Source organism: Spea bombifrons, chromosome 7 (assembly GCF_027358695.1).
Source record: "Spea bombifrons isolate aSpeBom1 chromosome 7, aSpeBom1.2.pri, whole genome shotgun sequence".
NCBI lineage: Eukaryota > Metazoa > Chordata > Amphibia > Anura > Pelobatidae > Spea > Spea bombifrons.
This window is the reverse complement of record NC_071093.1, coordinates 41,981,242-42,009,198: the sequence shown is the minus strand read 5'-3', so window position 1 is coordinate 42,009,198 and position 27,957 is coordinate 41,981,242. Positions and strand designations below refer to the sequence as shown.

Genomic DNA, 27,957 nt, shown 5'->3' with positions numbered 1-27,957 from the left:
TTATATTATTGCCCATGGAGATATGGCGGGCTATGAGTGATCCATGCAGCTCTCCGTTGATAGGAATTGGGTGAATCTGTGCCTGGACTGGGTTTAACTAACTTAATTTCCAGAAAAAAAAAAAATCAGGGCTTTGTCTTTCCCCGGTGACGTTGAAGGTGTTAGATTGCTTAGGTTATCGCTGTGAGCTCTGGCACCGGTTCTTCATTACAAGAAGCATAAAGAGATGTCATTCGTGTGACAGACAGAGCCGGAGTGCAGAGAGTCTTCAGGCTATCTTGTGAGTTTGCTGAGCTCCACAGTCAAGGGCATCGCAGGGAAGGTCGGGAGCCACCAGTAATATGGGGAGACCCGGTCTGACGCAGGTCCAAGTTTCAATGAAGTCGGAGGAGGAAAAGGTGGAAGGATGCAGGAATTGTCTGGGCATTCTGAGAGGAGGCTGGACTCATTCTGGGATGTAAGACACCTGCCATACTATAATGTGGCTTCTTTCTGCTTTAGATAGCACTGGTTTGGTTTCGTTGCCACCATCCGCTGAGTGTTCTTCCGTCTCGTCGTCTTCCCCATCCCCTGAGAAAGAGAAAAGAAAAAAAGTTTAGCTCAGCAAGACATAGATATTTCTGGTCCTGTCTCAGATCTATATTTTATTACTTATGTCTTTTAGTACGAGCACAGATTTGAGTCATGGATTTTCCCAATTGACCAATATTGCCATATTTATGATCAATCAGGAGCTCTTGCACAGTATGAAGCTGCGTCCCAGAGAAGACAAAAGCCATATAACCTTATAGATTGATACATTCATTAAAAACTCGTAAAATGTATCAAGGCGAGAAAAAATTCTCGTGGTTTACAAATCTTTCAGGTTTTAGTTCCACAAATGGGAGCATTTTTTAGATTTTCGGATTCCCAATGTCGTAAGGGCGCTGAGGAGGGCATGTGGTCTCACCGATGCGGAAGTCAATATATCCTTCGCCTCCGCTCAACACAAGGACGTTCTTGAGCTGCTGCACTTCTGTCTCCGCGGACGGGGTCCCTGGATTTTCAGACGGGCTGTCCAGAACGCTGCCGTTCAGTGTCGCCAGGACATTACCTGAGAAGTAAAAAAAGAATAGTGGATCAGCCTCCCGGCAGAAGTGGTAAAGGCTTATACAATAAGGGAAGATAAACATCTGAGGTGAGCCGAGCAACATATACACTCAAATCAAGGCCATTGACTTCCTGAGAGTGTGGAAACCGAGCAGATGGGTGTCAAATAAAAACAAGATGGCTTACCTGGTACTGACACAAAGAATTTAACGGCATCGCGGTGTCCATGGAAACAGAGCTGAGCCTGCGCCATCGAGCAATAAGGGATAAAACTCCCCGTAGATTTATCACTGTTGTCGTCGCTGTAGACGTGGATCACGCCACCCGGTCGCGTGCCTTCTCCGGAGGTGGGGGAGGTTTTGTTGGCTGAAGAGGCAGATTTGGTATTAATGGGATGACACCGGAGACGTTACGATGATCCCATCATTTTGCTAACCTCGGGAATGTTACGCTTTTACAGGAAGGTAAATATGGCCGTCGGCCGTCAAATGTGTTTCCATCCACAGCAAAGGATGGAAGTCCTGCTGTCTTTACCTGGGAATCCCTCCTGTCCTCACATGAGACATTATTCCCTGTGATATCCCGCCTGTATTATTGCCGCTTCCTGTAACTGCCCCCCGCCTCTCCCACTGGTCACCCCTGTAATCTAACCTGAACCCCATGCCGACTAATTATTATATCTTCTGTCCCACTGTGTCAGTCCCTCCACTGGCTTAACATACCCTCCAGAATTAAATTAAAAGTCCCGACCCTACCTACAGATCCCTTAACAACACTCCCCCCCCCAATACCTTGGCTCTTACCATCAAATACTCCCCTAACTGCCCTATTTGCTCTACCCCACCTCTCCCTCTCTTCAACCATTATGGCTTCTTCCCACTCTTACATTCGGGATTTTACCTGTGCTATATATATATCGAATTCCCAACCTCTTTCTTTCATTCTCTACCCCATTTATTCACTCACTCTACTATCAAATCATCCTCACCCAAGCATTCCCTCACTTTCTTTCACAGGTTCCCCCTCAACTTCTTATAGATTGTGGGCCCAGAGGGACAGACCCTTCTTCTCCTTCTGTTCACGTGTGTTAATGTTATTATCAATTTAAATGTTATTGTTCATTCTCAATCTCCCCTATTGTAATGGCGCCACGGAATCTTCTCTATAAATATAATGCAATCTAACGTTTCAAATGTTAAATTCCCAAGCAGCCAAGCCCTGAACGTTACGTCTTATCTCTCGGGTAACATTTCCTGATAATAAAAGGTTAAATTAATGATAAATGATTAATGATTAATTACAGTCTCAAACCCATTGATGGAAATTGAGTTTGTGTCTGAGACAGATTGACCACACTTTTAAATACATCTGCTTAGATACCGTCAACACTAAGACACATCAATGACAGGAATATGAACAAAATGTTCAGGGCAGGTCCGAAGGGCAATTATTTTGAGCGCAGTCCGGACATCCCACCCCTCCGTTTCCTAGCATCGGTCATTAAAGTTTACTATCACTTTAAGAACTTGCCATTGGGTGTTTCAAATTGGGTGAAGATGTAGTTAATTCCGTTAATATCAGAAAAGGCACTTTGAATCCTCAGTTCTCAATTATTCAGTCATTAGGAGGGTTAGCATAAATAATTAGGTTATGATGGCAGATATATAACGTGGGCTTGTTGCGTTCTCAAATTCTAAATTTCACAGTTTAGTGGAACTGATAAAGTAATATATGAATGTAAACGCCATCAGCTACATGATCAGTAAGAAGAACCATCAATTACATAACTACATGACCAGTAGGAAGAGCCATCAACTACATAACTACATGACCAGTAAGAAGAACCATCAACTAGATAACTACATGACCAGTAAGAAGAACCATCAACTAGATAACTACGTGACCAATGAGAAGAGCCATCAACTACATAACTACATGACCAGTAAGAAGAACCATCAACTAGATAACTACGTGACCAATGAGAAGAGCCATCAACTACATAACTACATGACCAGTAGGAAGAGCCATCAACTACATAACTACGTGATCAGTAAGAAGAACCATCAACTAGATAACTACATGACCAGTAAGAAGAACCATCAACTAGATAACTACATGACCAATAAGAAGAGCCATCAACTACATAACTACATGACCAATAAGAAGAGCCATCAACTAGATAACTACATGACCAATAAGAAGAGCCATCAACTAGATAACTACATGACCAGTAAGAAGAGCCATCAACTACATAACTACATGACCAATAAGAAGAGCCATCAACTAGATAACTACATGACCAATAAGAAGAGCCATCAACTAGATAACTACATGACCAATAAGAAGAGCCATCAACTAGATAACTACATGATCATTAGGAAGAGCCATCAACTACATAATTACATGACCAAGCTTTGCCCGCTTATCCCTCTCTGGAGTGTTAATGTACAAAAGTCTCTATATCTAAAATTAAAGTTGCGTATATGTGACAAATCTACTTTAATACTTCCTGCATGGTTAAACATATAGAAGCCAACTACTTCCTAAATGATGGAGCATGGTAGAGGTCCTAAGACCAGAATATGAAAGAATCAGCTTTCCCACCACCAATGTCGTCACCGATCTTAACACCTCGTCACCAAACAAATACGGCAGAATGATGAGAATGGAGAGAGAAGGTTGTGTGGAAGGATGGGATGAGGTGATACTTCTGGACAGAGAAAGGTCCTCGACTTACCCCTCAGCCCCAGCAGCTGGCCCCGATGGAGGACTACCGCTAGCAGAGGTGGAAGGGTTGGGGACAGTCAAAGGGAAAGGAGGAAGATAGGGAGGGAGGAATAAGCATGGAGAACACAAAAATAAGAAATTATTGGCGGGATTTTCAGGAGGAAATAATATGAATTGACATGAAGAATTAAATAAAAACATTTTTGAAGATCCTGTAGCACAAATGTTTTTGCCCCTATCCCACAAAAACTAATAAGTAATGGGGGCTTTTTCTGACTATTTTTGCTGGTCTTTCATGGAGAATGTTGCTTCTACTTATTATATATTTTTTTTACAATAGAGAGGAACTAAAGAGCTGCGTCATCCCTTCTTTGGTATCCAGTGCATCTCTATGGTCCTGTCTGCCGGGGATTCTGCCAGAATTGCGCAATACAGGACATAGAGGCAGAGGATGCTGCAGCTAACTGACATCACTAAGAACGATAAGAAAATGTATACATACATTAATGCCATTTTTTGCAGGGGGGGTGAGAAAATACTCCTTTTTAAATCAAACCCTTTAGACTTCTTAGTGCTGAAATCATAATATATAATCAATAAGTCTATAAAGCACCCTTTGGCAAATGTACTACAGGTCCATTTCCTTAACTCACTTTCTGTTAGCGGGATAGAGATGACAACTCCGTTGCCCGTTCCTACCCAGAGGCGATTGCCAGCGATGAGGAGTGCAGTGATCCGAACAAACGAGAAGCCCAACTTCCCTGTGCCTGTGAATGATAAAACCATCAGCCAGGTAAATCTCGGATGCTTGGACTACCATTTCAAGAGAACCCATCAAAATGTTTAAACTAATTAAAGGCGTAAGAGTAAGCGTGGCAATATCATCTTGAGGAACCTAACGCACCTAACATTTTGCTGACATAAGGTTCGATGTCCACGTCCTGTAGGTGCTGATGCGTGTGTGCGTGGTAAAGCCTCAGCGTCGAGTCAAGCCGTATAGATACCCACACTCCGTCTCCGATCCATGCCAGCTGCCGTACCTGGCTCTCCCTGCGCGGATGAGCGTCAAAGGACTTCTGCCAATGAAAACACCCCGTAGAGATTGGATTATTGTTTTTCAATGTTTAATCAATCTAAACTGACTGCAATCGTAAACCATATCTATCTCTCCATCCATCCATCCATCCATCCATCTATCTCTCCATCTATCTATCTCTCCATCCATCTATCTCTCCATCCATCTATCTATCTATCCATCTATCCATCCATCTATCTATCAAAAACTTTCATAACAAAATTTTATCTACATAGGTGTCCAAGTTTTAAAGGTTTCCTGCCCCATTCCACACGTCTACATTCTATAGGAGGGGAATAGTAAGTATATTCTGCCTATCTGCCTATCTAAGTAACACCACAACGGGCACACGTACCTCTATTTGCATGGTTTTGGGCTGAATCACGTGTATTTTGTTCTTGTACCCACACCACACACGGTCGTACACCACCGCCATGCAACGGATTGAGTGATGTGTGTGACCCAGGTCCATCAGGTGATAGTTACTAAGATCCCACTGTCGGTCTGAAAATAGGTTTTTAATGTCAAAGACACAATAAAACATGCTTATAGTGATACTGTAAATAGATTATTATTATGTATGGATTCCATTCATCCCTATTTTAGGAAATGTGAAAGATTGCAATCGGATTATGACTTTATGAGAACCTGGAATGGATATGAATTGTCACAGTCTGTATTCTTATCAACTGCGCTACTGCCTAGGTTTTTTCAGCATTTCCAGCTTGATCAAAATGCTTCAGCACACATAGAAAGGGGACAGGTAACGAAATGGGTCAAATTACCTTCTCCCCGATGAAATATGGCGAGGGTTCCGTCAGCAAGAGCCACAAGAACCCGTCCTTTTACGTGCCTGCAAAAAATCAACAAAAAGGTTTGCATTAACAAATCTAACATGTTTCCTAAAAAAATTAAATAAAAAAAAAATGCTTGAGTGTATACTCCGAAATCCAAAGATATAAAAATTATTTAAAAAATATAAAATATATAAAAAAAAAAATCAGAAAATAAACAAGAAAAAAAAAACTAAATAAAAATCTGGTTGTACTATAATTAAAAGAGACAGAACAGCTTATTTTACGTTTATACTCACACGAGGCTTAACACAGAATCCTTTAGTTTAATCGAATGCAGGCACTTTTTCCAGTTAGAGACAGCGGAGTGTACGTACAACCTGCAATATAAACTGCGTGTTCATATATTTCGTGCAAAAGACAGATAGACGGACAGATAGAAAGGTAGGTAGGAAGGTAGATAAAGCCAAGAGATGTATAAATTAATAGGAATGGTCTCCATACAACCACCTGGTGTCCCAACATAAACATTCTTTGTTCCATGGATTCCAGGTATGATAGTTCCGCCTCAGAGTCGGTCTCTTGTATACCAGGCAATGAAAGCTTTGCCAACTAGAATTTATTTCTCGAGCGACCCTCCTAAAATCCGGAACCCAGCCTGGCCTCGGGTTTGACCCATTTTGCCCCAAGAACATATGCTAAGAGTTAGGGCTGATGAACCGATGCCTCGCTACATATTAAGCCGGGGTTATCAGGATTTGGCCATAAAATGTGCCTCTTCCAGAACAAAGGAAGGAGTTTTTTTTGCCCTTTTCTGGATCAACACCAGGGTTGAACTTGATAGACATGTCTCTTTTTTTTTTGGCGTAAAAAGCCCCCCCATTGCACATACCAGCCATTCTGGGCCCCTAGCCACATTGTGGGTGCAGCACTGGTACCCCCGGCGTCATTGCTTTGCTCTGTATCTTGTTGCGTTGTTGTTACTTCTGGTTTCAAAAGTCCATTCTCACTTTTACAGAAAATAAAGAAAACAGAAAACAGCAAAATGACAAAGTGGCACAAAATACGGCCCAAACAAGAATATGTTCATTCTGCAGATGGGGAGAAATGTTTCTACCCAAGCCCAGGGAAGTGTTGAAGACGGCTATGGTTCCCATCTTTAGTTGCTGTCATCAAACTGATGACCTTGTCCAACTCTCATACGCCCCCCATACCTGCAGAGTTTGCCATTGGCCACGGGTTGCGGGTCAGTGAAGACATGTTCCGTTAGAAGACCAGGTCGGACTTGGGCAGGTGCTGCTTCGCTGGCCGAAGATTCCGGAACCTCGAGGGCCTCTGTGGCTTCTTCTGCCGATTGATGCTGGTTGAGTTTCCCGTTGCTGACCGTGGAAACTTCCCCTGTTAGGGACACAATGAAACCCTCATCACCGTGAAAGACCACAGATTTAATCTAACGTTGTGATTCTACAGGTCCTTTTCTAAATGTTTCCTAAGATCACGTTGCTTCTCACCTTGCCCCTTGTCCAGGACAGGAGTATCTCCGCGGGAGGAACAGTTACTTCGTGGCACGTTACATCTGGTAGCACATCCCACGATGGTGATACCTGCTAAGACGCCATCGGTGTCTCCTGAATCTTCTGGATTCACATCCCCTTCCAGGAATATCTCGCCCGGCGGATAATCCGTGTCGCAGGCAGCTACAACAAGAAAAGTATAATACGATCAAGCATACAAAGTAGACAAAATAATACAAAATAATACACTTTATTTTATTTGTTTTTTAAGATATTTTTTGTCTTTCTGTCCTCTTTATCGTATCTACATTCCTAAAAAAAAATTAAAATCAATGCCCATAGCGAGCCTTCTGACACATACCAGGGATGCTGGCGATACACAGAACATGCGCATTGCAGACAGTGAACTGATCGACCAGGGTGCCAGGCTGGTTGGCGTCGATAATCACCACCTTGCTTGTAGACAGCATGCTGGTAAGGATCCACACGCGGCTGGACGTCGCATCAGCTTCATGCAACTCTTTACTCTGCCAACGAAAGGGAAATAATGTCCGTCTAGAGATGTCCATTCATACATACGGTGTGATCGTATATTACATATGTGTTCGTAGAACATAATACACACGTGTATACAGCAGCCGGCAGTATCATTCCCAGAAACGTGTATGGTCTTGGAAGTAAATAATGGATTAAATGTGCAAACATGCCTTTAGGTAAATGCATACATGCGCAGCCATGAAAATGCTAGCTGCCAGTATAGAAATAGTCCTGTACCTACCTTTTTCTTCTCTGGGGAGGTATGGGTGCTTTTACTTTCTCCTTCCACTTCTCGATCACAAGTCAAAGGATCCCGTCCCGATATTGGTTTGATGCCATTCCCAGAATCCTCTTCGCATGGTTTCCAGCCGGTCAAATCCACTCCAGCCGCGCACCAGAGCTGGAAGACCACGGGAGATACGACTGCGTCAGTAACATGATCCGTGAGACTAAGTAAAACTTGTAGAAACTTTTTGTATTGATGAAACTTAGTTACCATTTTGAGTTTTGGGATTTTTTTTGTGAATATGACCAACCTCTGGCTTAAAATATAACTTACCTTCATGGTGGGGTCTTTCTCCACCAGGGGTCGGCAATACACTGGAACCGGCACGTTTTTCATTCGGTTGTCCTCCTGACCACCATTCGGACTCAGCTGCCATGGAAGATGCAAACATGGACGTCTATGAGGTCTTTAACAAAACCTCATAAAGAACCCAATGTAATAAACAGATAAGTAATTCAGTCATGGAAGTGTAAGGCGTGCTGGAAAACGGTCCCATAGGCCAAACATGAAGGCTCTGCTCAAAGATCTCTATTATAAATACAGTTCATACGGTGCTCAGTGCTGGTTTAACAGAGCTCCATGATTGTAAGACCCTATGATTTCCTCAACATTTTCCTACTTTATCCAGGGAAAAAACCAGACCTATTCATTAAACGCACTAAAATCTTACCAGTAATACGAACCTAGGACTGCCAACCAGCGTGTATGTACAGTATCAGCCCTGGCCCTAGGATACATATAACCAAGATGGCTGCTGGTGCCCCCACCGCCACCAAACCCAAGAAGTATGTCACCGTCTGCCTTTTATGTAACTTTTAGCCAATAATATTCCTATGAAAGAAATAGCGCGGCCAGAAGTTTTTCCCTAGAGCTGGCGTTGGCCGGTTTTATACTTCCATGGGTTTATTATTGAGCAAAAGCTATCATTTCACGGAGACGTAAGGTGGCGACCCTACAACCGCGTGAGGCCATGCCACCGACCTGCTTGTATTTGGCGGGTAGACTCCACCCGCAGGCTTGGAGCCGGCCGTCGTCGTTGCGCACGTGCTCTCGCACTTGGCGGTACTGCTCGCGCTTCTGTTCCCTGCGAGCAGTGGACGTGCAGTCACTGAGGAGAGAAGCCACAGTGTTACTTCTCAATCTATGGGAGGAAAGAGAAGAGAGAGACGGGCAACGGCGTCAGGGGAAGGAGCCAAAAGCAAAGCTGCGAGAGGGCTGTGGGCAATGGTTAGGCAAACGGCAAGCAATAGGGAGCAAATGCAGGAGGCAATACCGGTTTGTCGCTCCATAGTTACACAGTTAGTAAGGTTAAAAAAGAGACACAAGTACATTGAGATTGACCTATTTAGGGAACAAATTAATAAAAAGACTAAGAGACTAAAACGTACTCATCAGGGAAGAACTCGATGGTTCGGCCTCCCGAGGAGATCTGGCACATTGTGTGGCTTCGGCGCTGGCTGAACCCGGCTGGGGTAGGAGACTTGTAGTGGATGTTGACGGACGGGTAAGATCTCTTAGCTGGAGGGGGGCTGGATGAAGAACTAAAGAGTCTGCTGAAACTGTAAGACACAAAGTATAAATATTAAATATTTTGGGTCCCCTCAATGAAGTTAGTCAGGGTTTTGTGCCCCATTTAAGGACTAAGGATAAAATAACGATTATTAGAACCAAAAAACATATGCTAATTCTAATCAATACTTCTTAATGGAAGATAAGAGTCAGAAGCCCTCTGTGAAAGAAAAAGAAAAAGTTCAAAAAAAGTTCTAAAAAAACACAGTATATCCTACAAGCTCAAAAACTATAAATTAAAAAATAATTATTTAATAGTAAAACATAAAAATCCCAGAAGCCGCGTAAAAGCTCAACTCTGATGGATCCCCCCCGAAAAACGTACAATTGCCAGATGGTGGATTTTTTCTTTTCTTGTACAGACGGGTGCTCCCGGGAGGCTCTGTGAGAAACAGACAATGATTATTGTGCCAAATTGATGCATATCCGAGTATTTATGTCTATCAATACTCCTTAATGGACTATGGAGCGGGATGTCAGATTTTGGTTATTCTCTAAACATGGCGTAGATAATACATTTGATGATGTAAACATTAGGTTGTGTCATTTTGTTTTTTTATGGTGGTATCGGGCACCAAAGTTCATTTTAGGATAAAGCACCCTTGAACCTAAATCAGATTGAAACTAGCAAAGAATTATGGAAGCCGTAACCCAAATCTATTTATGGATAGCTGTCTAACTAACCGAAAGGCCCTTGTCAACAGTCCCTGGTTTGGGCATGCATTAAATTCACATATTTTAACATTGATGTTAATTCCAAAGGAATTTTGGGGGGCAGACTGGGCTTCCTAATGACAGCTAAAGGGCCACATCTTTCCTGGTGACGATAAATAGGTTAAATGCCACGTCTTTTGAGCAGCATCTTCACCTGATCATTTCCGTCCACCTAACAGCCTCCTGGAGCTCCATGAGTCTCTCCTTATACTGGTTTCTTTCCATCAGGACACGGGCCATCTCCACGCGGGTGAACCTTCTTCTCTGAGCGATTGGGATGTTATCCTGGAGAGGCGAGGAACTCTGTAAAAGAAGGGAGTAAAGCAGACAAGAGTGTTAAGTCTACTTCTAATAACAATAACATGTATTACAATTCACAACATAGTTGGAAACAGAGAGGCATCAAGATTCTACAACAACGCATAACTTCAAACACATGACAACATCACACGGTTATACATATCGACCGACCTCTTATTTTACCTTCTTGTACATGTCCCATGACATCTAGAATCACTAGATAATTGGGTGCCATTTGGGCAGTGGGGTACAGTGTGGCACCCCTGGCCAGATAATAAAACCATCCCTACGGTGAAGGGGGGACTGGGTGGGCATTGGAGAAATAATTCTTCTATGGCAGGGTGCGGAGGGCAAGGACCTGGGAAGTGGTGGATCTAAGGTCTGGACACAGCAAATGTTTTAGGTGTGAAGCTAATATCCGCACCCATTCCAAGTACAATAACAGGAACCAAATTAATTTGCAACACAGAGGATAAGAATAATGTAGAAGACTATTCTGACCTCATCCACCTCCTCTTTAGGTTCCTGCAGGGCTACAATAGCTTCAGATTTCACCCTAGAAGAGAATAAAGACACCATGACACCAAAAACCAATGCTGGATGAGAAAAATAATACATCCCAACTAAAATCACTTGACATTTAACGCTCTACCGGCTGACGATTCCTTCCTGCGACCCCCCTCCGGTACTGTACCTTTTCAGTTCTTCTTCCAGCTCTTTAACACGGGTTTCCATCTTCACCTTGGCCTGTTTTGTAGACTCCAGCTCTCCTTTCAGAACCTCCTGCTCCCCAGAGAGCTGATCCACTTTTGCTATCAAGTCGTTCTTTACCACATTCAAGGCATTCCTAAAGTCGAAATAAAACTGTGTGTGTGAATGGAATTAAGAACAATCATATATATCCGCCTATAGAACGTCTATAGAACACAACCAACGGAATCGACGCGTTGCAGAGAATACGCCACCTCCTGTAAGATGTCCTACTGGCCGGACTCAGCCCTTACCGGGAACACATATGTACTCATAATTCATACACACAAATTCTTTGTCTTACTTGGTCTCCAGTAGCTGAGAGTTTTCCAGGAGGAGATTCCCCACTTCTTTTCCCATCCCTAAAGGGGGAGAAACGAGTTTGTCTTTTACGTTTGAAAAGGGGACTAGAAACATTGTTCACAAGCACTGAATTTTTAATGGGTACCCGCCATTATTATTATTATTTATTGTTTTATATAGCGCCATCAAATTCCATAGCGCTGTACAATGGGTGGACAGGACACAACAAGTAGTATATAACATAACGAATTGACAGAGACAACAGGTGAGGAGGGCCCTGATAAATGGGAACATTTTTGGGAATGGTTTAAAGATCTATGTTTGTCTTATAAATCGTATTTTGGCATCTAACGTCATATTTATTAGGAAGTACATGTCGTTATGGCAGCATAGTCATCACTTCTAATTAAGAGTTCATTTACATTCTTTATTTGCTATGAATTGGAGGAAAACGGTGTTTAATTAATATATATTTATCGAATATATCGAATATTGTTAGCCTGGGATCCAGAATGTTCAAAAAAACACCAAGAAAAATGACACCTCCCTCCTTAAAATGTGGTCTTTGGGGCCTTATTGCCTAAGTAGCACTGTTCTCCACTCAGCAGCAATGAAAACGATTCGTCCGCCACATTCATCCATTATGAGCAGAAAACGCAGAATAAAGACAGAATAAAGCCAGAAATACAGAAGCCCGAGCCTCGGCCTTACCAAAGAAATCATCTTGTACTGCCAGTGCAGCCCCGCGGGGAGAGAGAGGAAAGCGGTATAGTGGGGAGGAAAAAAAACAGAGCAGCTGTTAGGAAATGGTTGGAAACCAGCCGTTCTAGCAATTAATGCCATGCAGAGGTCCCATGGGTCCCGCCAGGGTCCCATCAGGTGCAGAAGATGCTGAAACATTCAAGGAGAGCCTCTCTATAGCCTCGCTGTATCTGCTGTGGACTACACAGTGGCAAATATGCTGCGAAATGTGTCGGGCTAATCTGCACTTTGTATGGTTTTCCCACATATTGGTATTAAATAAAACCATTTATGACTATTTTTATTGATGATGGAAACTTCTAATAGCAAAAGAATGAATGCGTCCATTTTGGACTCAACAAAGGTCAACGTGGCTTATTTATATATCAATGTATGATGGTAAATATACCCCCCAAGTATACTGATCCAGGTTAAAAATCCTCAGTTACAAATGGGGTTTTGGTTTCACGACCTTATAACCCCTACGCGTTTCGTGTTTTTTCATACATTTTAACCCTCCGTGAAGCTCGTTTTAGACTCTCGGCAACGATTAAATTATATTGGGCTTAGTGTTTTTTAGACGCTGTTGAGCTGACCTGGTGTTCAAAGCCATGAACGGCGGCGGTGATCTATGGGTTAATACGAGGGTTACGACGAATCAGTTAGTGAACGTCAGATAGAAGAAAAGAAAAGATCGGCTTTTATTAGGCAGGTGAAAACGCGTTGGTACAAGCTGGATTTAGATATTAAATCCCTGAGTAGGTTCAGGTCCAAGCCGCCAGCGATTTACCAGCAGTAAGGAAAAGAGGCCATTCGCTCGGGGATAAGCCAAGGATTCTGGGAAATGGCGAGAAATCCAAAAAAAAAGGAGAGGTCACATAAACCCCCCCCCCCGGACATACACACCTGAAAATTCTCCTACAAGGGCCATCCAGTGGAGTGACATGACGGGAATGTGAGGAGAGAAGTGGGACAGAGGGTAGATTGGGTCAGTCAGTGGTTTCAACCATAAAATAAATAATAAGTATTTACAAAGCTTAACAATTATACAAAGACAAAGGGCGCGTAAAGGGATTCTCATCCAAAGCTTGAAGACTGGTTTTATCGCCATAGCAACCAATGGAATTGTCGAGTCAGCAAGAACATTCCATTGGTTGCTATGGTGATTAAACCATTTTATTCAAGCATTGCACTTAAATCAGTCTTTAAGAAATTGTGCGTTTATTGATATTTTATGTTTATTCCGTGATCTGCTACATACAAGAGGGGGGAAAAAAAGGCACACGGGATGCCCCCAAGCCAAGCGCTCCAACAGAATATACGGGAGCCAAAAGCTGCGTCATGGATATTTTTCATGCTGCTGATGGTGCATAGAAATTAAGGATATTTAATCTGAATTTTTGTAGCCCAATACTAATAACATTTGAATTTGCATTAAAATAGTGTTTAAGACTGACTATTGGATTGAAAAGACCGTTTAAACAACCATCTGAGATATAATTATTTTTATACCTTTCAAGGTACGTCACAAATATTTAACATAATTATGTTCTGTTACATCATGTGATGTCATTTAATGTTTAAAGCTTGTAATTAGATGATAGGTTCTCGTTAGCTGATGACATCTCAATGACACTCAATATTACTTTCTGCTCCATTCACAAAGCCTGATCAATAACAGAGCACTGCGTGTAACATTTTGCATTTAAAAACGCTGCTTACCGAGAAGATCTGCCCCTTCGTCGACATCGCCGATGACCTCTGAGCCGGCTGTGGCTAATTCATGATACAAAGAATCCGTGTTGATTCCGAAAGCTTTGTTGACGATCCCTTGCGTTGGGCTGTCCGATAAAGCATTTATTACGCATTAGCGAGAAATACAATAAGCTGTCAGACCCCATAAGAGTCCGCGAGTATAGGGGGGCACATGGATATGAGTTACCCTCGTGCCTCTAGACACACTTAAACTGAGCAATTACTTAAAGTAGCCACGGTTCTATGGATAAGTTGGAAACGGACGTTATGACCTTCGACTTCTTGCCTTAGTAAAACAACTCTATGCGGCTTGAATAGTGATTTTAATTCTGTGCCATTGGAATTAACCAAATATTTCAGATCAGGTTGCAAAATTGTATATATTATAAAATAAAGTATATAACGGATGCGATAGATCCACATTAAAATGGTAACGTAGTAACACAGTCATAGTTTCTCAATATATCAACTGGTAATATGGCTTAAGACGGGGATATTTGCATACTTTAATGTCTTCATTATTTAAGAAGTGAATAATCTTAGTACCACCATAGAGTAATTATGTGTAATTAGGGGTTAATTGGTTGGGAGATAGTTGCGCGCTCTGTAATATCAGAAGAAAATAAGCTGTGATTAGTCAGCGACTAAAGTCTTCAACTATCCTGGAAATATTTAGGTTTATTCACCTGTTTCCCATGCGTTCCAACCTGGGGTCCTGACACATGTCCAACTCTGGCGTGGAATCGATAATCTCTTGGACATCAGACCACTCATCGCTACTACCCATACCTATGGGAGAGACACTCTGTGAGTTCTGTTACCACATTCACCAAAAAATGTTATGAATTATTAAAAACCTAAAGGAGGAATGCGCATATGCAAGGAAAAACAAAGCGTTTTGCTGACTTAAAAACAAAACCTTAAAAATTAATGGTTGACAAACCAAAAAAAAATGTATGCACCAAAAATATAAAATAAATAAAGAACAAAATCCGTTTATAAAATATTTACGTGGAGCGTTTGAATTTCATTTTTATATTGTGTGTAGTTAAAAAAAATAAATCTGGATAAATATTTCTGATTAACTATTTGGTGATATTTTTGTTTTTTGTTTAAACTCTACTATATGTCTTGGGTGAATTATGTGTTTTTTTCATTTATCTTTTACTGCTGTTACACTCAAGGGCAACTCAAACTTCTCATAAAACCTAATTCTGACTGATTTTATTTCATGCCAAAAAATAGTCTTCCTGGAATTGTGACTTTTTCTGTAAGAGTTGATTAGAATGAGCGGGTCTTACCGATGCTGACGTTCCTCATCTCTTGGTTGACCTGCACCTCCATATTGTGGCTGTTCCGTTTCTCTCGCGACCTCTTGTTTTTGCCGGTCATTCCGTAATCTTGGAGGGGCTGGAGACTTTCGTGTAGGGGGGTGACCGCCGCTGATGGGACGGATGAGGTGGGAGTGTTAGATTTGGTGCCCGTGGTGCTTGGGGTGGCTGCCACCGACGACTGGCCAGACTCAGACATCTCATCCTACAAAGAAAATGTCATAATAAGAATAATAATAATGTCATAAATACGGCAAGTTCCAAATGTAGTTTTAGCCTCTCTGATTTTTCCGCCAAAAAATATTTTTTTTGTATTTAAATGTATAGAATAAATTTTTCCACAAAAAAAGAATTTTTTTGGTATTTAAATCTTAGAATAGACTTTAACTATAAAAATACTTTTTTTTTTTTTGCTTGAGCTTACTTGTATATTTTACACAGGTTTTCCATGACCAGGTAACGTAAAATCAGACAATATCTGATCCAATAGAATTAAAAATGTTTCAATTCACTGAATTTGGAAAATTGAATTGTATTTTTTAACTTTCAGCTTATATGTTTATATGTCACATGTGCCACGGGGATTTTTAGGGTTTGGTCCCATAATAAATGGCCCAATGTTTTATTTATTAATTTAAATAGATTTTATATCTGAGAAGTCCACTTTAACACAATAAAGTAGGATTTTTTTTTTACTGAAAGTCATTATTTTTGATTTCTTACCAGTATCCATCGCAGAGACACTGAACATATATACGGAATGAATGAGATGAGTTTAGAATGTTACTGGTAGCCATGAAACATAAAATTACAAAGGGTCCTGGGTAAATATGCATAAAAAACACTGGAAAAAAAAACTAATATATAATGAAATCCAAACTATCAATACTTTATGGCGACTCGCTGGGCCAAATCATTAGCCTGTTTTGAGATTTTACCCCCGATGCTTGCATGTAAATGCAGCCAGTCACAGAGCTTAAACTCAACAAGACGCACGATGACCTTTAAGTGAGATGAAGCTGGTGATGGAGACACATAGCGGGAACTTTGCCCCCATGATTGTCTGAGCCAACCTTGTAGCTGAAGCTGGACTTTAGCTGGCTGAGGTCACTCAGGCGCCAGTGGTCCGAGCTTGGGGTGATTTTGCCACCCATCTGCCCACGTACCATTCCGTCCGCCAGGGGAAAGACGTTTAGTGAGGTTGGGCGCTCCTTTCGGCTAAGAAAGAAAGGACAAAATCAGCAGAAGACAAACATACGTGTTCTAGCGGTTGTTGGACAAACATGTACTATGATCCTCAACATTCAACAGGGCATTAGAAGAACTGGTGTCCTACAAGAGCTGATTTAGGACGTATGCATCATACATCTTGGTTACAGAGAATAGTAGCCCACTTCGGCAATATTGTCAGGGGTTCCTCATGAACGATGGTCAAAGAACATCTGAAGAAGTGCTATAGTTTATGGGGCTCAATATAAAAATACACGCTAATACAGCCACGAATGTCCTCTTTAACCCCACATTATCACCCATCAGAGGCTGCAACCTCACCGCGAGGTCTACCACAATCAGATATACAGAAGGAACGAGCCACACATTATGGTAGGAAGGTGACGGGGAAACCTATCGCTGACGCAACAAATGTTACAAGGGGCTCGAAAGGTCGATACAAAGTTCCTAAAGCTATTTTATTATTGTAGCAATGGTACCCACTGTTGGCCTTCATCTTATCAAAGTTCCTCTTCATGTAGTGACGTATGATGTTGACATTCTATAGTATCTATGCTGGCACTTTCTATACCATTCTACACTTTATATATATAGAGCCAGCTCTTTATATATTGAACGCTTTAAACGCTCGAGGCTCGGCCGATACTTGGCAAAGTCAAAAGTGAAAATTGACTGCAAAAGTGATTTAAGTCTTAATTTTGGATTCTGCAGATTCGTGTAAGTTGTTAATGTTTAAATTTGGACACCCCTTTAAAATGTTGTTATACCGCTTCACTGCCATCTTGGCAAAGGAACCCGCTCTGGGGGAATCGGTTTGCTTGGCATAATGCTAAAGCCCAATAAAAGCACCTTATTTACGACCTTGACCATATATAATCCATCATGCAGAAGGTGGCTTATTAATAAAACACCGGAGCCACAACACTGACAGAGACACCATTCAGACGTGCGGACGCAGACAGACAGAACACAAGGAATCAGATAGAAATATAATAAAATATCATATTTTATTATATTTATAGATAATAAAATATTAATTTCAGCTGTTAATGAAGGGACGGGGGAAAATATTGACTGTCATAAATATTATTATCTATACAATTCTTTTAACTTAATTTTGAAGTGAACCTATAACATTTAGGGTTACCCCTTTGGTCCACGCATTTTGTTATTGTCCTGTATTGAGTTGAAGGTTAAAAGAGAACTTCAACCTGATTTTCACATTTAATGCGTTTTACATGGACTTTTATTGAAGGAAAGTGACAATTTAGTCATTTAGATCTAACTCCTCCCCCAGGCGCATCTATGGAAAGCAGGGAGCATACTTGAGTATGCTTCATGCACATGTTCAATAGAACTCCCTTTCTAGCTGATGCTTTTCGGCATAGGTGTGATTGGCTGCTGCTTCAGGAACTTCGACCTGAGCGCAACTGAGCATGTGCAAGAAGTCTCCATGCTTTCTGGTTTCAGTAGAGACAGCCGGGGAAGGGGGAAAAAGACAGAAGTCTGAATTTTCTAACTCCACTTACTAAACAATGGACACCAACATGCATTAAAGAATAAAATGGAATTCTGGGGACCACACTGTTCCGTTAATCGAGTTCTAAAAGATTCTACGTTGAAAGTACAGCCTTGTCTTTTGGATCCAGGTTCTGTTTGTGGTTCTACTGGTGAAGGGGACTCAACCATTAACTCATAAACCAGAAACACATCCCCAGGCCTTGTACCAGGTTTGGGCAAGATGTGTCTGTCCACCTCTATGGCCGGCTGAGCGTGATAGAAATGTTAGCCAACTAACAGCTGACGGCCCCCAGGCGACCAACCCCTGCCTTGGTTTGTAGCTATCTCTATGAATGTAGGGACTATTACCTTTTCCTCCAGGACTGGCGGTGGCTGGTTGTTACAAATTACAGACAAGACACCCAAAAACACAGCGGTAACGGCACAAGAAGCGAGACAAAAAAAAAACAAAACAGCGGTTAGATGCAGATGCAATTCATGCATACAAATGTGTGATGCAACGAGCGTGCGCAACAACCGCGTGGAAATAGTTTGCTCGCATGCATGGGCGCCAGCAGCGTTCACATCCGCAGCAAAATATTTGTTTATTTACTTTTAAATCATTTTCTCAGTAATCAGAAATATTCAGCATCAACTCGACTTGAGTTAAAGTTGAGCTTCATGGAAATTTTGTTTTTTTTTTAAAAAAAGATTTGTACTTTTAGTGTTTTGGGTTTTTGGGTTTTTTTTACATAAAACTGAGTTCACCAATATATTTTTGGTTTATGGGCAGTTTATTTAGGATTGCAAGCTTTTGGTCCTTTCCCAAACATTAAGAACTAAGAGTATTTGGACAACCGTTGCCTGGAAGGATAATAGGAATTGTAGTCCACGGCGAATGGAGAGCCAGTTTTCACCTCTCTTCTGGATATCCCGAAACATCCCTAATTTCAATTTTTATTCTCCATTAATCTTAAATTATCTTAAATTATTCAACATAACCTTAGGAACCCACCTTCTGCCAGTGACGCCGCCATCTGATTGGCTGTTTCCTGCCACCTGCTGCAATTTGGAGCGTTCGATGTGTTCCACGTACGTTTGGATCATCTGTGAGGCCAATGCGATAACTTCAGAATTTTTGATAAAAATGAGTATAAACTATGGAACTTGGATCACAAAAAAAAAAACCCCCTTGCTGCCTCGTTAGGTTGGGGGGGTTGGGTTTTTTCCATGTAAAAAAAAAGTTTAAAGTCTTTAAAGGGGCTGTTCCACCTACTAGCATTAATCATGCTGAATGTCGCCTTATTCTTAATTTTTCTGAGGCGCGTTTAATAGTCATGTGACCCAAAAACAGGTGCTGATTGGTTGATGCCATCAAATCTGTCAAAAAAAATCCTAAAAATTTGTGGTGCTTTTACATGTTTAATAAGAAAGAATAAATGAGAGATCGATACGGCGTGTTTGCTTAACATACTAGCGAGCGTGATAAATGACTTGTCTATGTGGAACAGCAACTTCAACGTTGACAGAGGACACATATAAGCTCTATATATGAAGGGTGTAACTGATGGCGCTATATAAAACAATAAATAATAATAATAATATTTAAACCAGGACCAGGTGCTGACCATCTACCACTTAGCTTCCCCAAGGGAGTAAAGCAAGAAGCACCTCTGTATGCCGCTGATGCAAAGCGTTGTATTCTTTCTTCATTTCCGCCTCTCGCTCCTCCAGCCTGGAAACTGAGTCAGAAAGAGTCCTCTGTAATATTTCAGGGATATTCCATTTGTTTTCACATGGCTACGCATTATCAACAAGCCTACAAAAGCCGCAGCTCCCCAACCCAGCTCTGTTATAGCGACGATAAGTCTAGCTCGCCCTAATATCATTCCCCCCAAGCCCAGCTCTATAAAACCTCAAACTATCCCAAGTCTAGCACACAATGCCAAGATACCCGAACCTAGCTCCACAAGTCCTGACGCCATGCCCTCACACTACAGCCAACGTCCTATGAGATGCCCACAGGTCCCATGACGATTATGCCCTGTGCCACAAAATGCCACGATACCCACGTCAAATTCCCCATACATCAAATTCTCTCTACATAATGCCAGCATACAACAGAATGCGTTTCCATGCCAACCGCGTTACACTAAAGCTGACAGTTATTTATATAAAAGAAGAGAACGCAGAGCCTTCCTTCCAGTTTTTTGGGCCCCAATGCCCCGTTCCACGCACTTTGGTCAGCGTAATTTTTGGTCTTCAGCTCCAGCTGCCGGGACTGAAATTCCAGACTTTCCACCTGATACTGAAGATCCTTCTTGTCTTGTTCAAGCGAATCTTCAAACTCAATGAATTTCTGCAAGAAAGTGTAAATATATGAATTTCCGTGTGATCGGTGGATCCTAAACGATTCTTTTTATTGATGTTGGGACGATGTTACGGATAATGATACGTATTCTTCACTTCTGACGGACCCGAGGGATGAGAGAGAACGAAGCCACCAATTTGTGAAACATAAATGGTGGAATATTGGTTTAAAATTACATTTTAGTGGCAGAATACCAAAAAAATTTACTGTAAAATTTACTGAAAATAACATAAATATTGGGGCATTTGTGTGCGTATGAGGAGACCTGGAATACAGTGGGGTTTATGCTTGAACATATTTTCCTCCCTGAGCATAAACACCAGCGCTGTATACAGTAATATAACCCTCCCCAGTGCTGTATACAGTAAAATAACCCCCCAGCGCTGTATACAGTAAAATAACCCCCCAGCACTGTATACAGTAATAACCCCCAGCGCTGTATACAGTAATAACCCCCAGCGCTGTATACAGTAATAACCCCACAGTGCTGTATACAGTAATATAACCCTCCCCAGTGTTGTATACAGTAATACCCCCCCAGCGCTGTATACAGTAATATAACCCCCAGCACTGCATACAGTAATATAACCCCCAGCACTGTATACAGTAATAACCCCCAGCGCTGTATACAGTAATAACCCCCAGCGCTGTATACAGTAATATACCCCCCGGCACTGTATACAGTAATATAACCCCCAGCGCTGTATACAGTAATATAACCCCCAGCGCTGTATACAGTAATAACCCCCAGCGCTGTATACAGTAATATACCCCCCGGCACTGTATACAGTAATATAACCCCCAGCGCTGTATACAGTAATATAACCCCCAGCGCTGTATACAGTAATAACCCCACAGCGCTGTATACAGTAATATAACCCCGGCACTGTATACAGTAATATAGCCCCCCAGCGCTGTATACAGTAATATAACCCCCCAGCGCTGTATACAGTAATAACTCCCAGCGCTGTATACCGTAATTGCCCCCAGCGCTGTATACAGTAATAACCCCCAGCGCTGTATACAGTAATATAACCCCCAGCGCTGTATACAGTAATATAACCCCCCAGCGCTGTATACAGTAATAACCCCCCAGCGCTGTATACAGTAATATAACCCCCAGCGCTGTATACAGTAATATAACCCCCCAGCGCTGTATACAGTACTGTCGGTGACCTGTTTTTATCTCATTTTGTTCCAATAAACTCCCTTTATCTGCAAACCTGGCGGCCGCCATTGCTGTCAGTCATGTGATATTTTGGGTGACTTTCCCGGCTCAAACACCACACTGAGCTGATGCTTTATGGAAATGCTAATGAAGTCCGTCCCTCATTCATTCATTAAGTCAGAGTGTCTGGCTGGGTGATTAATACTGAGCAATTCTATTGTCTCCCACAGGCAGTATGATAAGGAGTCGGGGTGTTTAGTAGATTGGGGATCAGATAACAGAGCGAGAATCATACAAACGGCTGATATGCAGCTGCCTGGAAATATTATATCATGCAAAAACTAGAATTTTTGGAAAAAAAGAAAGAAAACAGACCATTATTTTTTAAAGCAAATTTGTAATTAGAAAACCCCAAAAAACAGTGGGAGATCCCCTTTAAGCCTCGGCCCCAAACACCTATTACTGCAATTTATTAGACACGTATTGGTTCTGGTAGGGGGTTATTTTGCAATGAGACGTCTCCCCGATTCTTGTCTCCCGATACTCTATCTGATACAAATTAGTGCTGCGTCTCCCGCGGCGACTGAGATCAAGTTAATTCTAGTAATCTTCTGTTCTGGCAGAGAATGAGCTCACGTAAGCCGCAGTCATCCTGACCGTTAGAAATCAATCAAACCCGGATTCCCCAGAATTTTCATAAAGCTATTTTCACATCCCATGACTTAGCAGACCGGCCACTTCTATACCCCATTTTTTTTTTATTTGCATGGATTGGACCACGCACAGTCCTGGTTCCGCAAGGCCGAGACCGGTGGTGGTCCATGAGGACTCGTTCGAGAGTCACTGTTCTTTAGCCGTTGTTCATTACACCGGGCAGGGATAGTGGGAGGATTGTGTCTTAATCCCTAGAGTTTGGGATAAAACCTAGAAAGTGCTGATCAGGGTAATATGAAGCGACTGCGATAAATAATTAACTGGAACACCGGTTCCTTCAACAGCTGCCTTCAAGCCCACGATTTTGAGACACTACATGGTCAGGTCTACAAAAAAGGCTTGCGTCTTTATTACGGCTGGGAGTAATGGGAGCCGGGAGTCCTTCTCGCTGCAGGACAGAGGAGGGATGATTGTTACAGCTAATGGATTCCCTGAGAGCAAACAGGCCAACACTAATGAATTATCCTGCCTTTGTCTCCCGTTTGTCCTCCCCGCACGCCGCCCATCCCTCTGCTTATTAGATCACTGATCTTATAATGTGATGCAACCTACTGCCTCTCCAACCCTGCGCTATCCAGTTATCTTCCTGTATAAACCCTTACCACCTCTGACGGGAGGCTAATCCATGAACATAGACCACATTCTCTGGTATGTTCCCCCCATGTATGTTAATCTCAGTTTAGGGGCATTCAGGAGCAACAAGATTCTCAAATAGTAAATAAGTATCCTTTCACCGTGTTCAACCCCTGGTACCCAAGGGTTTTATGGCCCTGGCTTTCTTTTTTTCTAAAGATCCAGGATTCCCATTTGAAGCTGGAATAGATGAAACCAGGAGCGGCGAACCAAAAAGTACTCATGAATGGTCTGTTGTCTACATAGAGCACCCTGTATGTTACTAGAAGCAACTCATAAATAAAATATACCCATTAGACAAGGCTTTTATTTCTTCCAGTTACCCAGAGTTCTGTCTACGGTGAGTCCCACAGGAATCTAATTCCAGAAAATCAGACTGACCTTTGGCCATTTTAGCCAAAACCCAACCATTGCAATATCATAACGATTAGATCAGAAGTAAAAAGGGACTAAGACGGACCTAGGTTGGGTTCTCAGCTCACTCTTTGAGATTATGTGGAATTTTGAGGAGGTTTCTGCATTTGTCCTACAAATGGTTCTTAAATATTAGTGGTTTCTTCAAACTGCGCCCAAGCAACTCTTGGGTCAATATGAGGAGGTCCTTGAGCAGGCCTCCTAAAATCATTATAGACGCTATTTATTTTTAAGTATTATGTCAGTGGCAGGGCATTCGGCCATGACACGTACGCCAAAGGAACCGCATATCTACCAGATCAGAAGAAGGGAGAAGCCTTGTAGAGGTCCACATTTCCCCCGTCATTTGTACAGAGTGACATTTTTTGGTGGGCTCAAAGGCTGATGTTTTTGGTTCGGTGCACCGGGAATTGATATCAAGCCCAGGCTTTGTCATACCCCAAAAAAACCCAGGTTTTTATTTGAGGATATTTCCCCCTTAATATGCAAATATCACACATATTGAAAAAGATCATGACCAAGGACGCTCGACGTTCCATAAATCTAATTCAACGTACATTTTTGTTGTATGATTTCCATGCCACGATTTCCCGTCTGAGTCTATGCAACAGAATTTCACTTTCCCTAAAGGAAATCGTAGCAAGGTCTCTGTGGACCTCATAACCTTCGTCCATTACCGTGAAACATAAACACGCGATCATTCATACTAACTATTCCCTCCCTACCGTGACCTGAAAAGGCAAGTGGCGCATGCTCATTTCCATTGCTTTCAGAAGCTCCTTGCTTCCCATAGGATTCATTTTTCATTGTGGCTTCCGGCAAAAAAAACCTTAAGTTATTAATGACGTCCAAATTTACGGGAAATTCACCTTTACACAGGTGTCAAAAATAACCTGCTTTTGATGATTCATTAAAAAATAGTAATTTATAAAGAAGAATGGAGCTAACATTGCGTCTGTACAGAAGAAGTTCTGAAAAGTTCCACTTATGTTCTACTCTATGGTAGATGGCCAACTTAAAAAAAAAAATACAAAAAAAACCCCAGATCTCTGTTTTTAAAGATTTACGGCGGTCCCAGACTGATGCATTAACATAGTTGATTTTTTTTTTTATTATTTCAAATGAGCTAAACTAACATATTCTAATCCAAAACCCAGAATTGTGTCACGTGACACAAAGCCCGGCACCGATAGGCTGTTGCCATTAAAACTGGAAAAGTTTCCTAAAACTTTTTATGTTGTTTTTTTTTTGTTATTAAACCTTCACAGGGTTTTATTTGCAAAGATCAACTATGGTTTAAAGAGCTACATAAGGAACATTCCGCAGAAAGATTCCATCAGTTTCCATGGCGATTGCTCCGTATTTATAACGTTGTCCTAGAATCGCTCTTTTTATATAGGTCTTTTAACCACAAAGCTGCTGATACAGAACATGATGACGACGACGTTGAAGAATCTAGCAAAGTTCTAGTTTGAAATGTTTCTGCCACAAACCGTGGATTTTTGCCTTTTTTTGCCACAAAAATGTATTTTTCCTTTTTTTTTTTTTCTATATATTTTATTTCGGACTTTCACAATTCCCCGGTTCATCAAACATGGTTTTTTACGCAGCATTTTTAGTCGATACCAAACATCACTGTTCGTTGGTCGGTGAAATTCTCTTTGATTTGCTACTTTCACAAATGCATTATTGATTTTATATTTATTTTTTTCAACCAAAAAAACGCAATATCACGGAACTAGACGCTAAAACCAGGAGCCGATTCTGCTGCAGTTTTACTTTCTGAGGTGAATTTGAGTCGAATTCTACTAATTCCTGTCAAGTCCAAACGACACAAATACCCCAAAAGACCTTATTCTACTCATCACAATTTCATGACTCCTCGTTAATATTTAGATGCTTTTTGCTAACGAAGCGTTTAACTTCAAACTGTTTATTCCATTCAGCGCCCGGAATTCTTTAGGTTATAGTAATTGTTCACATTTCAGCGGCCAGGGGCTTTCTGTGCTTGAAAATGGTCCGTTTTGGTTATAAATGTATTATTCTATCGCTCTTGAATAGTAACAGAGTACTCATTAGAAGCTCCCGTGAGATGGGAATATCTTTTAAGTTACAGACATTCCTCCTACTAAAGCAATATTTTGTGCACTGACCCACGTAGCAAATCCATCAATCATGTATTTGTGTAGGACCAGTGAATGGGGGTCCAGAATCCCAGCGTGTCCTCGTAGACACCTTAGAGCTACACAAAGTCTTCATGGATGGTCCACCATTGAATTTGCCGTCAGGTCGGCCCCATTCGGCTCATCTAGTCTGCTCATTCTTCCTGCTATTAAGACTCAAACCTTAATCAGTCGTTGGTCTCGTCTTAGATTCAGTAGCTGTATGTCTATCCCATGCATGTTTAATACCCTCACTGTATTACCCTCTACCACTTCTGCTGGGAGGCTGTTCCACTTATCTACCACCATCTCAGTAAAGGAAAACTTCCTTACGTTAGCTTTGGGTTATCACTTTCTCCTCCTTCAAAATAAACCTTCCTCCTTTCATTCATTAAATCAAATGTCAACGTAACATACAGATCCCTTCCATTACTTTCCATAGGCATGTGAAGAATACCCTACATAGTTCATCAACTCAACTGCAAGTCTGTGGCTCATTCATTCATCAACCTATACATCATAAATTCTGTTTTTTACCTGAAGAACATATGGTGTAAGCAGAATTTTACAAATCTCGGCTGTAGGTTGTGAATGACATCGGAGACCCATCAAGCTCCATCTACGGTTACAATGTTGAGGTCACCGTTGACCATCGACAATTCATTTCCAAGACACCTACCTCCTCTGCCTGCTTCCTGAGGGCTTTTTCCCGTTCATACTGAGTCAGCAACTGTTCGTTATCCTCCTTCAGAAGCTCCAGCTCCACTTCATGCTCCTGGTTCTCCGTCAACACGGCATCGAGGTTTTCCAGAACGTTGACCACCAGCGGCATGAGTTCTTTTACCACCTCCTCGTCGTAACATCGTATCAGGCGCTCAAACTCCCGGTAGATGCTGTTTGCCAGTCCAGAAACCCTCTCCGACATAACAGACCCGGAGCAATAGTCATCTTGGTAGACCACCCCATCGTCAATCTGTATCTCCATCATCTTGGCTGCTGGCAAGTTACCCCAGATGAGCCGGGGTGGAAATACAGGTAGAGAGAGATTAGGGGATGTTGCCCCTTTCAGTTGCCTTACGGGGGAACAAATAAAAAAACAATTCTTAGACAAAATATCAGAACACCAGAAATGCACCTCATGCCAACCAAATGATTGCAACATCAATATTATTCTAAGAAGATGACGATGATGATGATGATGACGATGATGATGATGATGACGATGATGACGATGATGACTATCATTATTAATAATATATTTAATGTACCGCCAACAATTTACACAGCTTACACAGTCCATACATTTCAAATAATGAATCATTTATTCTTTCCTCCACCTTCTGTATAAAGAGGGGATAGACACCCCCGTATCGGTCAGCGGCCCCCCAATGATCGTATCGTATGTACAGGCCAGTAAAATCCCACCGGTTTTTACGAAGCTCCTTTGCTCAGCCAAAAAAAACCGGCGGAAATAACTATACGAGCTGCATGTAGAAATATACATTATTTACGAAGGTTTATACAGCAGCAGCCAGGCCTTTTACCCCCTCGGAGCATGACAATGTGAACGCCAGCCTGACGCCCCCTCCCTCTCTGCATTTGTAAACACGGGAATTATTCGGGGTGGGAAGGCGGCTCGGGGGGGGGACATACTTTTTAATTTCCTTTTTTTTTTTTAAATCTTGCTACAGGTAATTTTGCATAATTTTGCATTCTGATTTCTTATCCATCAACGGCACATGGGTTAATAAAAGATAATGACCGGCAAATTACAGGGGGGGGGCACAGAATATTTAGCCGTCCGGTAAGCATCATCATCATCATCATCATCATCATACGCTGTGCTGTCTATAAATAGGCGGCTGCAGGTTTTCTACGCGTGACGCCGGGACCGCTCTGTACATACATGTATATTGTTACAAATGACGACGATGGCCATAGTCTACACGGATTATTGCATCTATGCTATAGAAATCCCCCGGGCCGTACCCAGTTACATGTATTTTCTCTCTAGTGTTTGATCCATGCACCTGATTCCTCCCACCCCCACCCTACGAGGATGCCCTGAACGCGATCTCGGCCCCCGGTTATTTAGATCCGCGTATGGAGAGAACACACCTGCATCAGTCCAGCTGGTGATCCCGGATTAAACGGTCCCCCCTCGTTCAGGTTGTAGTGGGATCCATCTATCTCATTAAAGAGGTGATGGTGGCTGGATCCTCCTCCCAGCTCTGCTGTATGTGTGGGGCTAGGAGGCAGGATCAGCCGTCCCTCCCGTCG

At 42.0% G+C, this 27,957-nt stretch overlaps 1 protein-coding gene across 1 annotated transcript; it reads right to left on the bottom strand.

Annotated features, from left to right (window-relative positions):
• MAPK8IP3 (mitogen-activated protein kinase 8 interacting protein 3) lies at nt 1–27,957 on the bottom strand. Its single transcript, XM_053471277.1, has 33 exons — nt 27,796–27,957; nt 26,357–26,750; nt 20,454–20,574; nt 19,887–19,957; nt 19,231–19,322; nt 18,585–18,608; nt 16,559–16,703; nt 15,456–15,690; nt 14,841–14,943; nt 14,122–14,240; nt 13,306–13,317; nt 11,660–11,717; nt 11,300–11,452; nt 11,107–11,161; nt 10,460–10,608; nt 9,917–9,973; nt 9,411–9,581; nt 9,004–9,130; nt 8,296–8,391; nt 7,978–8,136; nt 7,561–7,726; nt 7,197–7,382; nt 6,900–7,083; nt 6,578–6,694; nt 5,985–6,065; nt 5,677–5,744; nt 5,247–5,395; nt 4,721–4,892; nt 4,470–4,583; nt 3,827–3,865; nt 1,276–1,455; nt 950–1,093; nt 1–570 (listed from the first exon to the last, which is right to left on the bottom strand). The coding sequence occupies exons 2-33, from the start codon at nt 26,663–26,665 to the stop codon at nt 446–448; spliced, it is 3,981 nt and encodes a 1,326-aa protein (XP_053327252.1). The 5' UTR covers nt 26,666–26,750; nt 27,796–27,957; the 3' UTR covers nt 1–445.

What these genes read in the sequence shown, in the direction of transcription:
- MAPK8IP3 (XM_053471277.1), bottom strand. Translation starts at nt 26,665, where the DNA reads ATGATGGAGATACAGATTGACGATGGGGTGGTCTACCAAGATGACTAT. An exon ending in CATATTTCATCGGGGAGAAG is followed by an intron (nt 5,396 to 5,676) that starts GTAATTTGACCC and finishes ACCTATTTTCAG; the next exon opens with ACCGACAGTGGGATCTTAGT. An exon ending in ATATATTGACTTCCGCATCG is followed by an intron (nt 571 to 949) that starts GTGAGACCACAT and finishes TCTCTTTCTCAG; the next exon opens with GGGATGGGGAAGACGACGAG.